At 34.4% G+C, this 19,041-nt stretch overlaps 2 protein-coding genes across 2 annotated transcripts; both read right to left on the bottom strand.

The window, feature by feature from the left end:
* Positions 1 to 2,974: 2,974 nt before the first annotated feature.
* Positions 2,975 to 4,850, bottom strand: LOC122299498. Its single transcript, XM_043109843.1, has one exon. The coding sequence runs from the start codon at positions 4,183 to 4,185 to the stop codon at positions 3,421 to 3,423; it is 765 nt and encodes a 254-aa protein (XP_042965777.1). The 5' UTR covers positions 4,186 to 4,850; the 3' UTR covers positions 2,975 to 3,420.
* An 8,236-nt stretch (positions 4,851 to 13,086) lies between these two features.
* On the bottom strand, positions 13,087 to 14,064 carry LOC122298933 (uncharacterized mitochondrial protein AtMg00810-like). Its single transcript, XM_043108778.1, has 2 exons — positions 13,912 to 14,064; positions 13,087 to 13,806 (listed from the first exon to the last, which is right to left on the bottom strand). Exons 1-2 carry the CDS (start codon positions 14,062 to 14,064, stop codon positions 13,087 to 13,089), a joined length of 873 nt encoding a protein of 290 aa, XP_042964712.1.
* Positions 14,065 to 19,041: the final 4,977 nt, after the last annotated feature.

Below are 19,041 nucleotides of genomic sequence, written 5' to 3'. Positions count from 1 at the left end.
TACCTTTTTTTCCCATACCGAAGTACCAGGCTTTAGTTTTAAACTAGTTCCAGTAGTCTTATTCAAACTTCAAAGCAGCATATGTATGCTGTATGCAGAGAGGATTCATGAATATGTGCCAACAGTGGAAAATCGGTTTCTCAAGAGAAAATGAGGGCAGAGAGGGGGAAGGAGAGAGAGAGAGGTTAGAGATTTCAGCCTGAGAGATAATGAGAGCAGAGAGAGGGGAGAGAGAGGGACGGGGAGAGAGAGAGAAGGAGAGAGAAGTTAGGGATTTTTGTTTTCGAAAAATGAAACAGAGGGTGGGGTGTGTTTTCAACTCACCTGTTGCGCATTTCACCGTGAGTTTTAATAAATCTCTTACGTGGCAAGTTTCTATTGGTCTCCGATAATTAGAGGGTATAGGAGATACCTGTTAGAAGCGTTCCTCTTTGAATAATATGTTTTAAACACCAATTTAAATTTAAATTAACTTAGAACTGAATTTGTTTTTGTAAAATACACTTTCTTATATAGAATTAAAAATTTATATGTATTATTTATTCAATTATAAAAATTAATTTAAGATGATTGAGCATTACAAAGTTTTTGCTCCAAAAGCAAGTAATGATGCATCCCTCTCTCGATAAGAGATTGACACAAATATCTTTTAATATATATTTGAATAACAGTTTATAGAGCATTAGGTTAACCATTTGCCAATTCAAGTCTAAGATAAAATTAAAAATGAGAAAAACCATCCATATTAATCTAGTTAAACTAGTGAAGTTTGAGATTTACGCTACAATAAATATTAGCTCCTCGTCAAACATGACGAGGTCCTATTCAAATATCAAAATCTTATTTTATTCTTTTTTTTCCCCAATCGCTTCACTCTTTCCCTCATTTTTCTTTGTCTTCATCCCAAAACCATCTATTTCATCATTTTTTTTTCTCTCCCAAAATTCCCTTCTTTCATCCCCTTCTCCCTGTCGCCCTTTTCTTTTTCAACAAACCGTATTCTTCTTCAGCTCCATTCTTCCCCAGCCCGCAAGCGGGATATTTCTCTCTGGCTATTATTTCAATCCAATTATTCTAGTCTACTTTTCTCTCTATCTTTTGTCCAATAAGATTTTTTTAAAATATATTTTTGATACTATTTCTCCATCTTGTTGGTAGTAGAAATTTTATTTATAAATTTTTAATAATAAGGAGATTCAAATTTCAATGCTTTGGTTTTATAGTTGTGATGCAATGACATGACAAATAGGAGTTGTTTGAAAATAATTTTCATCTTATTTCATCTCATCTTGTCTCATTTTATCCCATTTATTTCCTTTTCAAGTATCACTCAAACACAAACACTTCCAACTAATCATTACAATTTTTCTAAATTAATCATTACAACTCCAAACAAAATATAAAAAATAATTCAATTTTTTCAAATCCTAAAATAAAATTAATAGTAAAAAATTATACTCTAATAATATTTTAACTTTAAAAAAAATTTATTTATCGTCTATTTTCTTATCATCTAATGATGTAGTATTAGATGATAGGTTCACAAGTTAAATATAATAAATAGTCTCCAATCATCTATTGTCATATGAGAAGATTATGAGAATTGGATGATGAGTAGAATTCCTCTTTAATTTTATAATATTTTTTATTCAATTTCTTGTCACTTATTTTCCAAAACTCGATAAATTCTTAATTCAAACTATCTCACTGCTATTCATAAGCTATCTTACTATTATTTACAAGATATTTTTTTCATCTCATTCTCAAGACATCTCTTAACATATTTGTAACTAAAAATGAGCTAAGGATTAGAAGTTTAGAACAGTCGTAAACAAATTCAAAATATTATCTTTTTAAGATAGTTGATGTAATAAGTTTTCAGATCAATATTGTATTTATTATGTCAATTAACATATTTCTAAATAAAATTTTTGTTATATTATATTTTTTTTATAAATTTAAGTAGCTTTATGAAGTCAGATAAAATATATAACTAAATAGAATATAGATTAACATTGCTCAAAATAAAAAGCATTCCTAAAATCACAAATGGGTATTTAGGAGAAAGACACAGAAAAGCAGCACCCATTTAATTTGCTTGCAGCCATGAAATATAAATCATCCTCTTTGAGTCTTTGTTCTATCCCTTCAATGTGCTGCTAATGAGATGGCTAGGATAACCCCACACCACATACACAGTATGAGAGCTTTAAACTTTTAATTAGAAATAGAAAATGTAAAAAGAGTTATTCTATTTACGAGTAAGTGCGCAAAACATACCATTCACATCACTTATATAGTAATATTTAATTTGTAATATTTAAATTTTAAAATTTATCTTCTAAATTAAATTATTTAATATAACTTTTCAAAGAAAAATAAAAGAAATTAATTTTTTGAATGTCTTTTTAAAACATGAACCAATAAATTTTAAATATATATATATTCATTTTAATAGACTTCATTGGGAAAGTCCAAGACCTCAGCTACCCAAGGAGAGTGTCACAGTAGAATGGTGGAAAGATAGTACCAACCGGCCTAGATTTATAGGATTACAAATTCATCCAACTTTTGCTTCTTGTTGGCCAGAATGAATCAGACATGGGTCCAGCATTTCTAGAAAATTTGGGTTAAAGCAAAGACTTTTGAAATCAAGAAGTTGAAGAAGACATCAGAGGTAAAAGTCAAGTAATCCAATCCAAGCCTGGCCCCATTTAAAAAACTTCAGAAAAAACCAAGGAAATGCTCCTCCTCATCAGGTTAGTTAAGTGGCTCAAGTAAATGCAGACAAAAATTCTGGAAAGTGAAGGCATATCAACATGGATTTTTTTTATTCAATTCTATTATGATATGGTAATGTGTAATGAAGGCTTGAGTTTTTGTCAATTTAAAAAATAACAGTTAATCTAATGGTCGGTGAGTACTGTCGTATTAGAATAATGCGATGAAAGTATAGTATATAGCATAACACAAGTCCGGTAATAGATGCTTCCTTTGTCTTGATAATCAGAACATCCATTTCAAAATTTTTATGCACATAAGCACAACACATACACCAGGTTAGGGGCCTAGTAATAGGTAATCTACCTAATGAGGAAAGAAAAAGAAAGAGAACAAGAATAAGACAGCCCTAAAAGAAAGGTACTGGCTGCTGTGTCCCCTGAGCTTGACACATTTTGATATGCATGAAATTCCAAGATGCTCCTTATATCCATCTCTTCTTTATATATTTTTCTCATCATATTCCAAAAAAAAAAAAAAAGTATCTTATCTTGATACATCCTGAAGCTCAATAATGCTTTGTCCATTAGTTTCCATGTTCTTGGGCATGACAGAGATAAGCAAAGAGCACAAATCCATAACATCTTTTACAAAAATGGAGATGTAATAATTTGGTCGATGACAAAATACAAATGAAAATCACTTCTTGCTCCTTTTATCTTTCCTGTCGCGTAAAAAGGAACCCAAACCAAAGAGATTTTCAGTTCTTTTAGAGATGTAGGAAGGTGGTACAATATTCAATACAGGACTGATCCGAGCAGTACCATTAAAAGATCCTCCATAATTCTTCTTTAATGGAGGCTTCTGCTGCAGTATTGCAGAAGCAGGTGAAGAAGATGAAAACCTTGGCATGGAAATAGACCCTTGTTTCTGTGAGTTGTGCTTGTGAACATCCTTTGATGTTGTTCTCTTTGAATTTGAGACGGAACCTATTGAATTGCTTCTTGACAAAAGTGGTAAAGAGAATAACAAGCTTCTCTTGCAGTCAGAGTTGAGACTAGAGCTTCTCCTGAAGCCCCAGAAAGACTTGAATGCTTGCTTTTTCTCTAAATTATCTGAGTTTCTAAGCAACAATTCTTTCACACTTTGTTTCTTTGATGAGCTCTCACAAGGAAGAGGAGGAAGTTGAGCACTAGGCCGAGGCTCACATGAACTACGGATTTCTTTTGGGGAAACAAGAACCTTGTCTTTAACTTGGAATGGAAGAAGAACCCCATTGGAGAAAATCTCGTCTGCTGAACAAGATTCATGCTCAAAGCTGCAGCTAATGCTGAACTCAAATTCAGAATCTGGGTCCAAAAGGGACGAGTCTCTTCGATTAACTGTGTGTTCTATTGGCACAACTTCTGCTTGGCCAAGATCATGGGAGAAAGATAGTCTAGGAGGACTTGTTTCTGAGCACATATCAATACCAATCTGAGAATCTCTGATCCTCACTGAGGAAATACGATGAAAAAGGGTAGAAACTAGAGGGAGATGGGGATTATTAGTAAGAATACTTACAAAAACTCGAATAGTTCAACAGCATGATGGCGTGTCGCTTGAAGAAATTAAGGATCAGCAGGTGTAAAAGACTTAAACATCAGGGCCTGCAACTGGAAGCCGAAAAGTGGGTGCAGAGAAATTTGTGAACTGTGAGGACAGTGGACAAAGAAGCAGCAGCTTTTTCCAAGTTCCAAGTACGATCGATGGGATTCTAAGAAAATTATAATATCAGAGGTGGAATGTTTTCTCTGGCAATTTGGCAGAAGTGAGTTGTCTGTTGATGTGAGAGGAAAGAACAAAATAAGGAGAGGAAATAGTACATATATGAATCAGAAGATCTAACAAGTCTTGGGCACAAATCTATGGCAGGGGTCTTTATGGGAGAAACAAAGTGGTCAGAGATCTGTGGTGAACTTGATTTAGGATCAGAGACAGTAAGAAAGATGGGATATGAGGCCAGAGAATCAATAACATGGCGAGAGAGAGAGAGAGAGAGAGAGAGAGAGGCTAATGTAAAAAATCTTCAGAGTTACCTTCTTTCAAAAGGCAAGGAAAAAATTGCCCAGAGGGAAGAAGTAAGAGTTGCAATAAAAAATGAAAAACAGGAGCTGAGAGTGGCAATATATATAGTGAAGGGATGTGACTGCAAGAGAGAGAGAAAGATGCTGTAAACTTGTACAGAGGGTCTTTTGTCTGTTGGTAACATAGGGGTTAGAGGTTAATCCAAACAAAAGATTTGACTCTTTGGTAGGATCTAAACCACCTGTTTGGGAAATTGTTCTTTTGCAAATGTCTCCAAGGTTTCTTCCTTGGTATGGAAGTAGAACAGCAAGTCTTCCATGTCCTATGTTTCTTTTCTTCTTTTGGTGGGAGAAGGGTTTGAATTAACAGAAACTAACAAGGAACAGCAGCCAAAAAGTGCATCCATTACAATAATTTTATTTTTTTAGTGAAAAGCATTTGAGCAAAAACTCACTTAAAAACACATTTTGCAGCAAACAAAGTTTTTCACCAAATACAAGAGAAACCTAATTTCAATAATGAAAAATAATAAACTTGTAACTATTTTACATCTCCATTTTAAATGGACGGTAGTTATGTAAAATCAAAAATTATTTTTTATGAAGCTGTACAATTTCATTAGTTGCTCGCAGATGAGTCATAAAATAGTTATGTAAAACAGTTGTTCGTATATTACTCATTTTATTTATAAGCGGATGTAGAGGCCGATACACTATCAATTCTATTGGGACAGTACGATTTGACTTATAAAATTAAAATTGATAAAATTCTCTTACAAATCAATTCGTGTCATATAAAAGTATGAAAAACGTATCATCTACAGTGACTTGAAAATAAGATAATTTTATCATGACTAACAAGACTTATAGGAAAACAAAAAATATAAAAGTATGAAAAATGTATCATCTACAACAACTTGAAAATAAGATAATTTTGTCGTGACTAACAAGACTTATAGGAAAACAAAAAATTGCAACATTTTATTGTGAAGATCTTGGAAGATGGAAAGAGTTAAATGACTTAAATCTGTTGATGTTTTGAATCACGTTCATATTTCATTGAATATCCTTTTCAATTAGGTTGGAGCTCAATTTCAACATTGATTAGTGATGAAGACCTTTTAAGTACTTTCATCCCTTTGTCATCTTCTCTAATGCTAAAACAAGCTCCAAGATGCTCTTCTTATCAACATGATTAATTATGTGTGATATTGTATATACTTGGATTAATACTATTTTCCATCACTTAAAAACTTTAGACCAATTACCAACAAAAAAAAAAAACTTTAGGGCAAGGTAATTAAAATATCAAAATTATTGGGTTCAAGCTGTGACCTCTGTGTCTCTTAGCCATCCTACTACTACTACTCTCTCTCTCTCTCTCTCTCTCTCTCTCTCTCTCTCTCTCTCTCTCTCTCTCTCTCTCTCTCTCTCTCTCTCATATGCCTCAATTACGCAGTAACATCAATACAAAAGAACTTGGGACCGCGTACGTACCTAGTGTACATGCTTCTTTTTAATGCTTTTTAACAGTAAAATGCAATATCAAAAGCTCTTCGGAGTCATATATATATTTATATATACACACACAGACAATATCAAAATCTCATTTGGAGTTCATACTACTAAAAAATTATAAAAAAAACTAGCATTAAATGTTCTTGGATTCGCATGTTGTGTTTATCTCTTTCTAGAATTAAATCATCCAATTTGATCCAATAATTCAAGAGAATATCTACTTTAAAATGTAAGGGTAGTGTAAAGAAGACCACAGCGAATTGCCCCACAATTAGTAGAAAGTTCGAGCTTATTCCTAAGTTTAATGAGTTCTTTTTTTTCTTTGATTGAATGTTTTAATGACAAACCTAATGAGCTTCTCCTGGTTTGACCCAAATTAAGGACAAAATTAAGTGCAGATACCTCTATCATAAGTGAAGGCTCGTTAATAAATTTACAGGACATTATCTTTCTCTTTGAAAAAAACCATAATTAAGGGTACCTATGAATATGAGTAATGATATATATGGTCGTAGAGTGTGCAAGTGTTGTATAGTCTCTTTGAAAAAGATTGAGTTTTATTATTAAAAAATTATTTTTTTTATGTGAGTCTCATATTTATTATTTTTTTAAAAAATAATTATATAACGCTTACACATTCATAACTACAACTATCATTCCGTTTATGTGTGGCACAATGACACCTTTTCCAATGGTGTCCCATCCCAAATGAGTTGTCAACCTGTATAGTATATATATAGCTCAAGTTATTATTATTATTACTACTATTACTCTTGTTATTATTTTGTTACGTAGCTCAAATTATTTATGCAATAGAGTTTGAGATTGGGATTCCAACTTTGAGTGATTTAATAGTAATTAATGAGTAGCTGTCTAAGTAATTTATTAATTATTATAGATTGGTACAAGTCGTGGCATCACGAAATGCTAGTGGAAAATATTATATGAAAACTCATTGTATTACTAAGGATAATAAAATAAATAAATAAATAAATAGAAAATAAATAAGAGAGATGTATAAGAAATACAAAAGGTTATTTCGATTATTATTAAATGGTAATAATTAAAATTAAGTTATTTAATTTGAAAAGAATGATTAAGATTTAAGAATTCTATGTAATAGAATAACCTAAAAATTATAATATTTTCAGCAAATTAATAAAAGATATCTCCTTTTGTTTATAGTTTAATTGTTGAACACTTATCATTTCCACAATTAATTAATTATAAAATCTATGCAGAACCGTATTTATTTTGAAAGCAATGTTGCTTATAATTTGATTAGTAAGAAAAATTTAAAATTATATATTTTTATCAATCTAATAATTTCAGTGCAGAAATATTTTTTTAATTGGTATTTAAATATAATTTTTCTTATTTTGAAGTCCAATGTCATTTATGATAATAAGATGATATTTGCGGTTTATAGTTAGCAAGTCTCACGCATTATTTTTAAAAAAAATTAAATAAATTTATACCTTATATGAAAAAATTATTTTTTTAATAATGAATCTTATTTTATTTTTAAAAAATACTCAAGATTTACACGCTTTTAAACTATGTAAGGAAATATTTTAGCCATAAAGAGATTATATAAAAATAAAATTATAAACTGACGTGACTTAATTTGATACATCAAATTATAAAATTATTTTATTTTAAAATAGATATAACCGGGGGTAGAACCAGAAAATATGGTTTGGGGGGACCAAGTTACAAAAAAATCATTTTTGAGAATCAAATACTAATTTTCATCTAATCTACTTTATAAAAACATCTTGTAAAATTTAATTTTTATCAAATTTTGAAAATTTTGGAGGTGCCCAATCCCTCAAGCACCTTAGTAGTTGAGCCCTTAGATATAATGAATTTTATGAAACTACGTTATTTTATAAATTTATTTTTATATAATTTTTTTGTGTAATAGCAGTTCTTAATCTAATAAGTTAGGTTCGGACATAAAAAAATATTTTATCTCATCTCATCTCATCTCATCTCATTTCATATTATCTAATCATTACAATTTTTTTAAATTTTAACACAAAATATAATAAACGATTTAACTTTTTTAAATCTTAAAATAATAATAAAATCTAAATTTTTTAACTTTATCCAAACCGACCGTTACTATTGTGTGATAATCGGCATGCATGCAAATCCTTTAACTTTCAGACGAAGTCATGGAAAACGAGCAAAAGATTCCCTAAATTTTTCTCAAGAAAAGGAAAAAGATCCCCAAAGTTTAGGTTAATTATTGCAAAAATGGTGATGTTGCAGCTGATGAAAGGACACTCCAACCATAATTTAAGATATTGTACATAATAATCCAAAGTTCAGAAGTACTGATCTACAGTCTAAAGTCTAAGCTCAGCCCTCCAATAATGGCTACTTGTAGCAATGGCGGGTTCATGAAGTATTAATATAGTAATTAATCCCTATTACTTCGTGGTAGTCTCATCACATTTTACACTAAAAACATTTTGGCTTTTTTTTTTTTTTTTTTTTTTTTTTTTTTTTTTTTTTTTTTTTTTGGGTCTTAAAGTTTAGAATTAAATACGAGATCAATCCATAAATTTTTATGTTTTTAAAAATTGAGACCACAATTTTCAAATTTTACAACATTATTCTTATTTAGAATTTAGACTGAATTGATATAATTTTAATTTTAAACGGAATCTAATATTCTCTTAAATTACTAAACTCTTCTCAGTTTAAAATCTCTTTTCATGTAAGACTCATAACTTTTTTCAACTCAATGTATTTTTACACGCTAGAGCCACAACTATTTTTAACTTTCTATAAATACATATAAACTAATCTTAACATCTAAATACGTCTAAACTTATCTTAGATTGACTCCATAAACTTATTCTACTATCTCAACTTATTATTATTTATAAAGAATTCAACTCAAATCAACTTCTAAACAAATATTTAAATTTAAAAAAAAATTAAAATTAGATACTTCTATCAATCTTGAATAGGATATAATGAAATAATTATCGTATGCCATCAGTTTGCATTGTGTCAGTCTTTGATTGGCAAACATGGCATGTCGGTAACGTTGTCTCATCCAATTGAGGAATGCCACTTGGTAAATCATCTCATTATATATTTTTTTGAAGTTAAAAGTATCAATAGTGCGAAAGCTTATAAATGTAGCATTGATTTATAAAAATATGAAAAATCTAGATATTGATTTAATAATTAATTAACCATAAATTTAATTATATTAATTGAGGTGTCGTATTTTAAATAATTATTCATTTACGTAATTAATATATCAAAGTACTTAAAATACATCACACTAATTAATTAGTGCGATTAAATATGATAAAATTCATTTAAAAATAAAGAATATCAATGATATATAAGCTTGGCAGTGTAGCACACGTTTGACATTTGCATCATAAATAATTACAACCTTTCTTGTTCGATCTGATGGATGTGATACTTATATGTGTGATATATATTAACTTATACGTAACAATAATTTATTTTTGGGGTCTTTGAAGATTGAATATGGCATGTCAGTCTCTCTGAATTGGGACCCTTTTCCAATTGTGGGGTAATTACACAACCTAACTACATCCTCTTTCTCATCTTACTAACTTTTTTTTTTTTTTTTCTCTCCAAAAGACGTTATCTCCGGCCAACTTCCAAGATTTACTCCTCTTCACTTGGCAAAGGGGATTCGGAGCTTTGGCTCCGTCCACCTCCTCCCCTAACCGATCCCAGAGGTATCACTAGTTTTATGCTTTTCTGTTTGTCTGTTTCCGTTAGTTTTTTTTTTTAGTTTTCTCTTCGTAGCATTGACCATTGCCGATCTCTTACTTTCTGGCAATTTCCATTCAAGCCTCTACAATCACCGATCTTCATGTTCGCGAAAGAAAATTGCAATTACATGCGGTGTGTTCATTGCACACGCAGCCCCACCGGCTTTAGAGGTCTCAAATCCTTCAGATCTACCCTTTCGTTCCTCTTCTCAGGTGGTATGTGTATTGCACGCGCCACCATTGACTATGTTGGCCCTTCGCTGGTGACTCGGCTCAGAGTCGGGCTACTATATTATGTTACCATTTTTCCTAAACCATGATCTTGCAAGAGGGATCGTGGACTCCTCCAAAAATCATCTTAAGACAAGAAGTAAAAGTGCATCCACCATCTTCACCACTTCCAGCAGAGGTTCCACCGCCACAAGCAGTGGTTCCACTATTCACTTTTATGTGAACACCTTAATCCCGTCTTTTTATAAGATGGGGTTCTCTTGTAGGACATGAGTAGGGATCAAGAAATTAGTCTCAAATAAACCCTCATTTTTTCTTTTTCCACCACTATACATTGTTATTTATTACTTTGGAGTGCTTTAGATTAATAAAGTTAAGCTTGCTTTAAAAAAACAAAAAAACTACATCCTCTCTCTCTCTCTCTCTATATATATATATTATGAAAAATAGACTTCATTTCATTTAATGAAATCAAAGTTATAATTGCGACTGATAAATACAGGAAAAAATCATAATTACAAGCCAAACTACTGATTTGTTTGGGGCTTTCCCTCACACAAATTTTTTTTTTTGTGATAGACATTGTTTTAGTTTCTATAAACTCTCTAATAACAAATCCTTCTAAGATATAAGATTCTGTAAAAAAAAATAAAGATTCCAATCTCAATTGCTCTGAGAATATAACACTCTATAAAAATAGAGATAATCATCTCCCGCCCTCCAAGGGGAAAAGGGTAACCAACCCCATCCTTCTATATTAATATAATATAATATCATTTAACATAAAAACATGAAATTTATCTTCAAAATGATTTTTATAGTCTAGAAAGTACAAGTTTCACACACTATATTTAAAAAAAGCAGGCAAAAAGATCCACGTAAAAAAATCTATTATTTAATAGATGTAGGCTCTGTTAATAAAAAGAAAAAAAAAAGTCTATATAATTTATACACTTTAAAACTGTTTCTAATACTATATTTTTCAAATAAAGAAATGATATGTACAATCGCTAACTAACAAGTCCCGTGTAAACTCTTTGTAAAAAAAATAATCCCATCATGGAAAAGTGTTAGAAAAAATGTCTTTAAACGTGATCCATATTTTTATAAAATATCTATACAAGACTTAACCATTTAAAACTTATACATGATATTACTCTTATCAAACGTCCATCTCCAAATGAATTGAAAGTTATCCTCTACATTCTTCTAGGAGTGCGGCATCTTCTAGTTTCTCTTATTTTTGTTTTCAAAATATTAGTCTCACACGCCCTCGACTATTTTATTTGGTTTGACTATTTGAAATTATTTAATTGGACTGGGTCCGATTGAGTTAGGTGACTACCATAATGAAACACCACTAATTAGACGTTTTAATTTAAAAATTTGTTAGCGTGCATTGTATTTAAAGGCCTATGATAGAGTTATAACTCTTTTATAATTTATTTCACAATCAATTAATATAATTGTAACATTTTATTAAAATAAAAAATTATATTCTCAAGTCCGTATGTAGTGCACACCTAATACTCAAGTGTTTACATGTCATCCCAGTCTTCTCTCGCTTCTCTCTAAAGTAGTGAGGTGAAGTGGTGAGTCTATAATCTAGAGATTTTTTGGGTTATAGATAAGGCTGTTCTGATTGTAAAGATGGTGAAAGATATTCAAGATAAGTGAAGTAGATTGTATTTAATTGAGGAGGAAAATTTTCTTCTCGAGTTAAACGGAGATGGGGTGGCTGAAACACTAAATAATGGTGATAGAAGCTTGGTGGGAAAATATACTCTGACCGAATCATTGGAAGAGAAGTGTTAGCTTCAACTTTGACAAAAATATGGAAGATTAGCAATCCGACGCCTGTGTAAGAATGTGGGTCAAATATCTTTATTGTTACATTTGCCACACAAGATGATAAACAAAAGGTGATGGATGGAAGACCATGGCTTTTTAATAAGAACCTATTTGTGTAAAAAATTTTCGATAGTTTCTCTTCATTGAGTAAAATCCAGTTTGATAGTGAAAAATTCTGGGTCCAACTCCATAATTTATAATTTGCATACATGAACAAAGCCTATGGAAAGCAGATTGGTGACTCAACTAGGAGGGTGATTGATGTTGATACACTGGAAGATGGCACTAAATGAGACAAGTATCTCATAATCAAAATTGAATTGAAGTTACATCAGAATCTGTCTAGAGGAAGAATGATCAGTGTCAATGGAAATAAAGTACGGATACTCATAAAATATGAGAAGCTACCCCAAGTATGTTTTGCATACGGGTGCTGTCAAAATACTCAGAAAACCCAAGAGAAACTGAGAGACCTCTGGAAAATGATTCTGTGTTCGAATGGATTCACTTCATGTCGTTCATTCCATCTATACAGAAAGGTACGTGCCATACACGGTGTCTAACTGATTCCTAAAAATCAGCACCTATCCATGGTAACATAATATATACAACTAATAGCAATCTATACAACATCTAATTAATTGTAAGTCAACTAGCAACAATTTGCCAACAAGAAATTGATGTCGTTGTCGAGTCATAGCTTTGGTGAAGACATCAGCCACTTGGAGATTAGAAGAGATGTGAGGAAGAGGTATCACCCGACTTTCCAAGGTGTCTCAAATAGAATGACAATCAACCTCAATGTGCTTGGTGCATTCATGGAAAACAGGATTGGTGGCAATCTGAATAGCACTAGTGTTATCAGCATGAAGAGGGGTAGAAGTAGTCTGAGGAAACCCAAGCTCCTCAAGAAGACCGCGTAGTCATACAATTTCAGAACAAGCAGTAGACATAGCACGATACTCAGCCTCAGTAGAGGATTTAGACACACGATCTTGTTTCTTGCATCTCCAAGAAATTAAGGCATCACCTAAAAACATACACCAACCCGTAGTAGATCGACGTGTATCTGGACACCCAGCCCAATCAATATCACTATAGGCAACAAGTTGAAGTGAGGAGCCGGTAGGAAAGAATAACCCACGAGTAGGTGAACCTCGAAGATAGCGAATGATGCGTCGAACAGCAGCAAGATGGAGATGCCGAGGAGCAGACATAAACTGACTAACCTGATGAACAGCATAGGAGATATCAGGTCGAGTAGTGGTCAAGTAGATAAGACTCCCAACCAGGCACCGATAGAGAGTAGAATCATTCAGAAGGTCCCCTTCATCTTTCTTGTATTTGACATTGACCTCCATAGGAGTATCAACAGAAGAAGTGTCCTCCAAACCAGCCAAAGTGATAAGATCTTGAATATACTTATGGTGGTTCACGAAAATACCACTGGCCTGATGATGAACTTCCAATCCTAAAAAATATGTGAGCTGGCCAAGATCTTTCATATGAAAAGTTGCATGTAACAGCTGCTGAATCTTAGTAATCAAACCATAGTCAGTGCCAGTAATGATAATATCATCCACATAAACCAAGAGAATGACTATACCCGACGCAGATGCGTGGAAGAAGAGAGAAGAATCATACTGACTTTGGGTAAAACTAAATGAAAGGATTGTACTGCAAAACTTCTCAAACCAAGCCCGGGGAGCCTACTTGAGCCCATATAGAGAACGCCGTAACTTACATACATCATGAGAAGAAGAAGTAGTCATACCAGAGGAGAGCTTCATGTAAATCTCCTCTTGGAGATTACCATGAAGAAATACATTCTTCACATCCATCTGATGCAGTTGCCACGACTGTGAAGCGGCAATAGCTAAGATGGTTCGAATCGTGGTCATTTTGGAACAGGAGCAAATGTTTCCTCATAATCAACCCCGTATTCCTACTTGTTACCCAGAGCTACAAGGCGAGCTTTGTACCAATCCAAAGAGCCATTAGAGCGAAGTTTTACAGAGAAAACCCATTTACTCCCAATAGGTGTGACTGTAGGAGGACAAGGAACAATATCCCAACTGTGATTCTCCTCAAGTGCTTAAAGTTCTATTTGCATTGTATTTTGCCAACACTCGTGTTCCATGGCCTGTTTGTAGCAAGAAGGAATGGAAATAGAGGACAAAGTAGCGACAAGAGAGACAGGAGAATAGAAACCATACCAATCAGGGGGTCGAGAAGTACGAGTAGACCGATGAAGAGTGGTGGAAGCAGGAGCGGGAACAGGAGCAGAAGCGGGATCAGGCGTCGGGTCATGATCGGGAGGGGGCACTGAGGAAGTGGAACTAGATTCATGTCTACTACGTCGTCCATACATAAAACCAGGTTTAAACCTTTCCATAATTGTCGGGGAATCAGAAAAATTAGGCAGAAGAGATAAAGATGCAGATGGCGACTCAAAATAAGATGAAAAGAAATATTGATTTTCAAAGAAAACCACATTCCTAGAAACCCGTATATGACGAGCATGAGGATCATAACAAACATAACCCTTTTGAGGGATAGCATAACCAAGAAAGGCACACTTAACAGATTGAGCAGTAAGTTTATGTCGTTCATGAGCAGGAAGATGCACAAAACAAACGCAGCCAAAGGTACGAAGATCAGAATATAAAGGAGAATGACCAAACAACTTAAAGAAAGGAGAAACATGATTTAGCATAGGAGATGGTAAGCGATTGATCAAATGAACTAAAGTAGAAAGCGCTTCACACCAAAACCAAGGAGGAACAGATGATTCAAGTAAAAGGGTTCTTACCATATCAAGGAGATGACGATTTTTCCTCTCAGCAACACCGTTTTGTTGCGGTGTTGAAGGACAAGAATGCTGAGAGATGATACATTTGCTTTGGAGAAAGGTTTGAAACTCATTAGACATGTATTCACCTCCAGAATCAGATCGCAAGATCTTGATGCTGGCAGAGAATTGAGTCTCAAGAAGGGTAAGGAAGCGCTGAAAGACTGAAAAAACTTATGCCTTAGCCCGTAGAAAGTAAACCCATGTAAAACGACTAAAATCATTAATAAAAGTAACAAAGTACTTATAATGCACATGAGAAATAACAGGTGCAATCTCCCAAACATCACTATGAATAATATCGAAACATTGTGAGGCACGAGATGCATGAGAAGGAAAAGGTAGAACTTTACTTTTGCCAAGTTTGCATATTGTACAATCAAAAGAAAGATCAAGAGAAGAACATGCTTTATTGCCCAATAAACCAGAATTAAATAAGGTACGTAAAACATCTAAGTTTGGGTGGCCTAGACGTCTATGCCACATCTTATTTCCAAGACTAACAGCAGTACATGCAAAGGAAAGTAAAGGAAAACTAGGGATAGATGGGGAAGGAGAAACATCGAGAGGAATGAGTCGTCCCACTTTAGGCCCCTTCGCGATCATCTTCCCGGACACTTGATCCTGCACAACACAACCAGAACGAGAGAAATTGACATTACAATTATTATCAACCAATTGAACAATAGAAAGAAGATTTGTAGAGAGAGCAGGAGACACAAAAACATCAGTTAAGGAAGAGGAAAGATCACCAACAGCACTGATAGGCAAAGAGCTGCCATCAGCGGTGTTAATTTTCAGATTTCCATCATAATTTCGGACATTAGAAAGGGGAATAATGGTATTGGTCATATGATTAGAAGCTCCGGAGTCAAAATACCATGGTGTAGAAGAAACTTGATGATTACCTGAAAGCCCAAAAGCAGAAAAAACAGAAATGATCATTTGTTGTACCATTTCAGGAGTGAGTGTGTTCGGGTTTGCTAAGGCTGTAGAAACATGAATAGGAACAACCGGCGAGGCAGTAGGCAATGCAGCAGAACTAGAGGCACCAGTGGAGGTATGAAAAGTAGTACCCTGCTTCCGTTCAGGTCGAATGGGACAAGCAGAGATGATATGACCTTATTTCTTGCAGTAGTTATAAAACTTCTTGGGACAATCACGAGCAATATGACCAAAAGTTTTACAACTAAAACACTGGATAGCACGCACGTTTCTCCCCTTATGCCTCCTCTGTGCTGTATAAGCCACAGAAATAAGTACACTAGCAGGAGCCTGATGTGCCATGGAAGCTTGAGTGAGTAGACGCTGCTCCTCACGAAGAAGTTCACTCAAACAAGCATCCAGAGATGGGACAGGAGCACGATTCATTAGATTAGACCGTGCAATTTCAAAGTCAGGCCGTAGTTTCATCAAGAATTGATCTCGTTTGCTGGTGGCATGCATTGCTTGGACAGCAGAGAGAGCTGCAGCGGGAACATTAGCATAAACAATGTCCGAATAGTCAACCCAAAGAGTTTGAAAACCAGAAAAATATTCTTCAATTGAGAGACTTCCTTGTGTGAAATTATCCATCTCATACTCCAATTGAAAACGTCTAGCAGAGTTGTCTTGATTATAAACCATATTGAGCTAATTCCACATATCAGCAGCAGTTTTATAAGGCCTCAAATTTAGAACAAGATGAGGCTCAACCAAGCTAAGGATCCAAGTCATAACTCGAGCATCCTTAATTTGCCATTTAGACAAAGCCTCGACATCTTGAGGTGCAGGAGCACTCCCATCTATATGACTCCACAACTCTTTTCCCATAACAAATAAACGAAATTGAAATTCCCATGCAAAGTAATTTTCACCCATGAATTTCACAGCAAACGATTCAAAAGACATTATGCCGTAAATAGGAGAAAGTATAATAAAAAAAAATACATGCCCACTCTCCCACTTACTGCCGACAGAAGCACCTACACGTGCACACCAAGAATCCCCTACACGTGACTACAAAAAGTCCAAATAATGGACAGACCACGCCGATTCACTCAGCCCACAAATCAAAAAGTGCCGAAATTGCCGAGAAGAAACACAGACTGCAACCAAAATTGCCGAAAGGCACAAACAATAGAGGCGCCGAAATGCTCCCTGCAACAATAGAGGTGCTGAAACAAGATCTCAGACCAAAAACCACCACAGAGGACGTCGAAAACAAGAGCCCAAACTAGAAAACACTACAGATGGTGCCGACAGAAAGAACCGAACCAACTGCTGTGCTGAAAACTGCAAGAACCCAGACCAGACCAAAGCCGAGAATGAAGCGAATGCTGCGAGTGAGAGATGGGGGAAAGTGTCAGATCCACCAAAGTTGAACCTAGAATGTGCCGAACCAGAGAAACCCACAAATCCAAGAGAAAAAAAAAATCGAACAGACACAAATCAAGAACCTACTCTTGATACCATGTCAAAATACTCAGAAAACTCAAGAGAAACTGAGAGACCTTTCTGGAAAATGATTCTGTGTTCGAATGGATTCACTTCATGTCGTTCATTCCATCTATACACAAAGGTATGTGCCATACACGGTGTCTAACTGATTCCTAAAAATCAGCATATATACATGATAACATAATATATACAGCTAATAGCAATCTATACAGCATCTAATTAATTGTATACGGTAACAGGTGCATGGTGCAGGATGTTGTAAGGTAAAAAGTTAAGGTTAAGCCTTTCCCACTAATCAGTCTCGACAGTAGGGATCGTGGCTTAGAGCTGAACCAAAATTTATGAGGAAAGGCTAGGTCAGAGGGACTGCAAGAAAGGAAAGAATGTATGAGTATGATAGCAATGGTCCTTTTGATATGGATAAAGCTAAGGGGGACATCCATGGTGACCTTGAGGCTTGAGAGGTTGAGAAATAATACAGTGGAGAGTACTGAGCTGGGATCAGAGATGTGAGGCAGGGTTGGCAAAAATTCAAGAATAAAATCAAATTCAAAAGTGGATGAGGCTCAGGATGAAACTGTTGAAATGGATAAGGAAGGAAATCAGAAAGTAGGAACGGTTGAGGAAAATACGGCTAGCAAAAAGAGCTCCACGTTTTTTGAAAATTTAGAAGAGTTTGTGGAAAATGAATTGGGCCTAGGCCTCGACATGGGTTTGATGGCTGAGAGAAATGTTGAATTGAAAGCAAATGGGGGAAATAGGCTATGGGATGGGTAAGTGTCATAGTCCAACCTAAATAGAGGTAGTGGGTGAAGGGGGTGCTGTTACAAAGTATAGTAGTAGAAGAAGTATGACTCAGAAAACTAAAGGGAGGTGGAAGAAACTTGCAAGGGAAAGAAGTAATGCTGCTGAACTTATAATATGTTATCATTCTAAGAAGAGGGTGTTGATAGATGAAGAGGAGAGTATAGAGTGTGAGGAGGGTAGGAAGAAGATGAGAGGCAATGAGCTTGGAGAATACAATACTTAGCAGATATATTGGTAGTGTTTGCTATGCAGCACTGCGAAGAGCCATGAAAACTTTAAGTTGGAACTGCTGGGGACTTGGTAACTCCTGAGGAATTCATGATCTTTACTATATGGTGAATGAGAAGAGACCAGATGTGGTTTTCTTGGTGGAATCTAAGACAAATGCCCATAGATGGAAGTTCCTGTAGAGGAAATTCAAATTTAAGGGTGGCTTATGGTAGATCTTGTAGGTAAAAGTGATGGGTTAGTATTGATGTGGAAATAGGGAAATTGGAATGATAATTCAGTCATATTCAAGGTTTCACATCAATGCTAGGATTAGAAATGAAGAAGGAACATAAGAGTGACAGTTCACAAATTTCTAAGGCCATCCAAAAACAAGTAAAAGGCAAGAAACCTGGGATAATGCTGCTTGTATCCTTGAAGCCAACTAATAATATTGCTTAGTTTGTATATGGGGACTTCAATGAGATTCTATCACGAGATGAAAATAGAGGAGGGAGAGTACGGAGTGAATCTTAGATGATAAAGTTTAGAGAAACTGTAGAGAGGTGTGAAC

The sequence above is a fragment of the Carya illinoinensis genome, chromosome 16 (assembly GCF_018687715.1).
Source record: "Carya illinoinensis cultivar Pawnee chromosome 16, C.illinoinensisPawnee_v1, whole genome shotgun sequence".
Lineage (NCBI taxonomy): Eukaryota > Viridiplantae > Streptophyta > Magnoliopsida > Fagales > Juglandaceae > Carya > Carya illinoinensis.
This window is presented reverse-complemented; position numbering and strand designations above follow the sequence as displayed.

Excerpts from the sequence above, each read along its gene's own strand:
- LOC122299498 (XM_043109843.1), bottom strand. The coding sequence starts at position 4,185 with ATGTGCTCAGAAACAAGTCCTCCTAGACTATCTTTCTCCCATGATCTT.
- LOC122298933 (XM_043108778.1), bottom strand. The coding sequence starts at position 14,064 with ATGACCACGATTCGAACCATCTTAGCTATTGCCGCTTCACAGTCGTGG. Across the intron at positions 13,807-13,911 it reads CTACTTCTTCTTCTCATGAT|TATGATTCTTCTCTCTTCTT; the intron begins GTATGTAAGTTA and ends ACCCAAAGTCAG.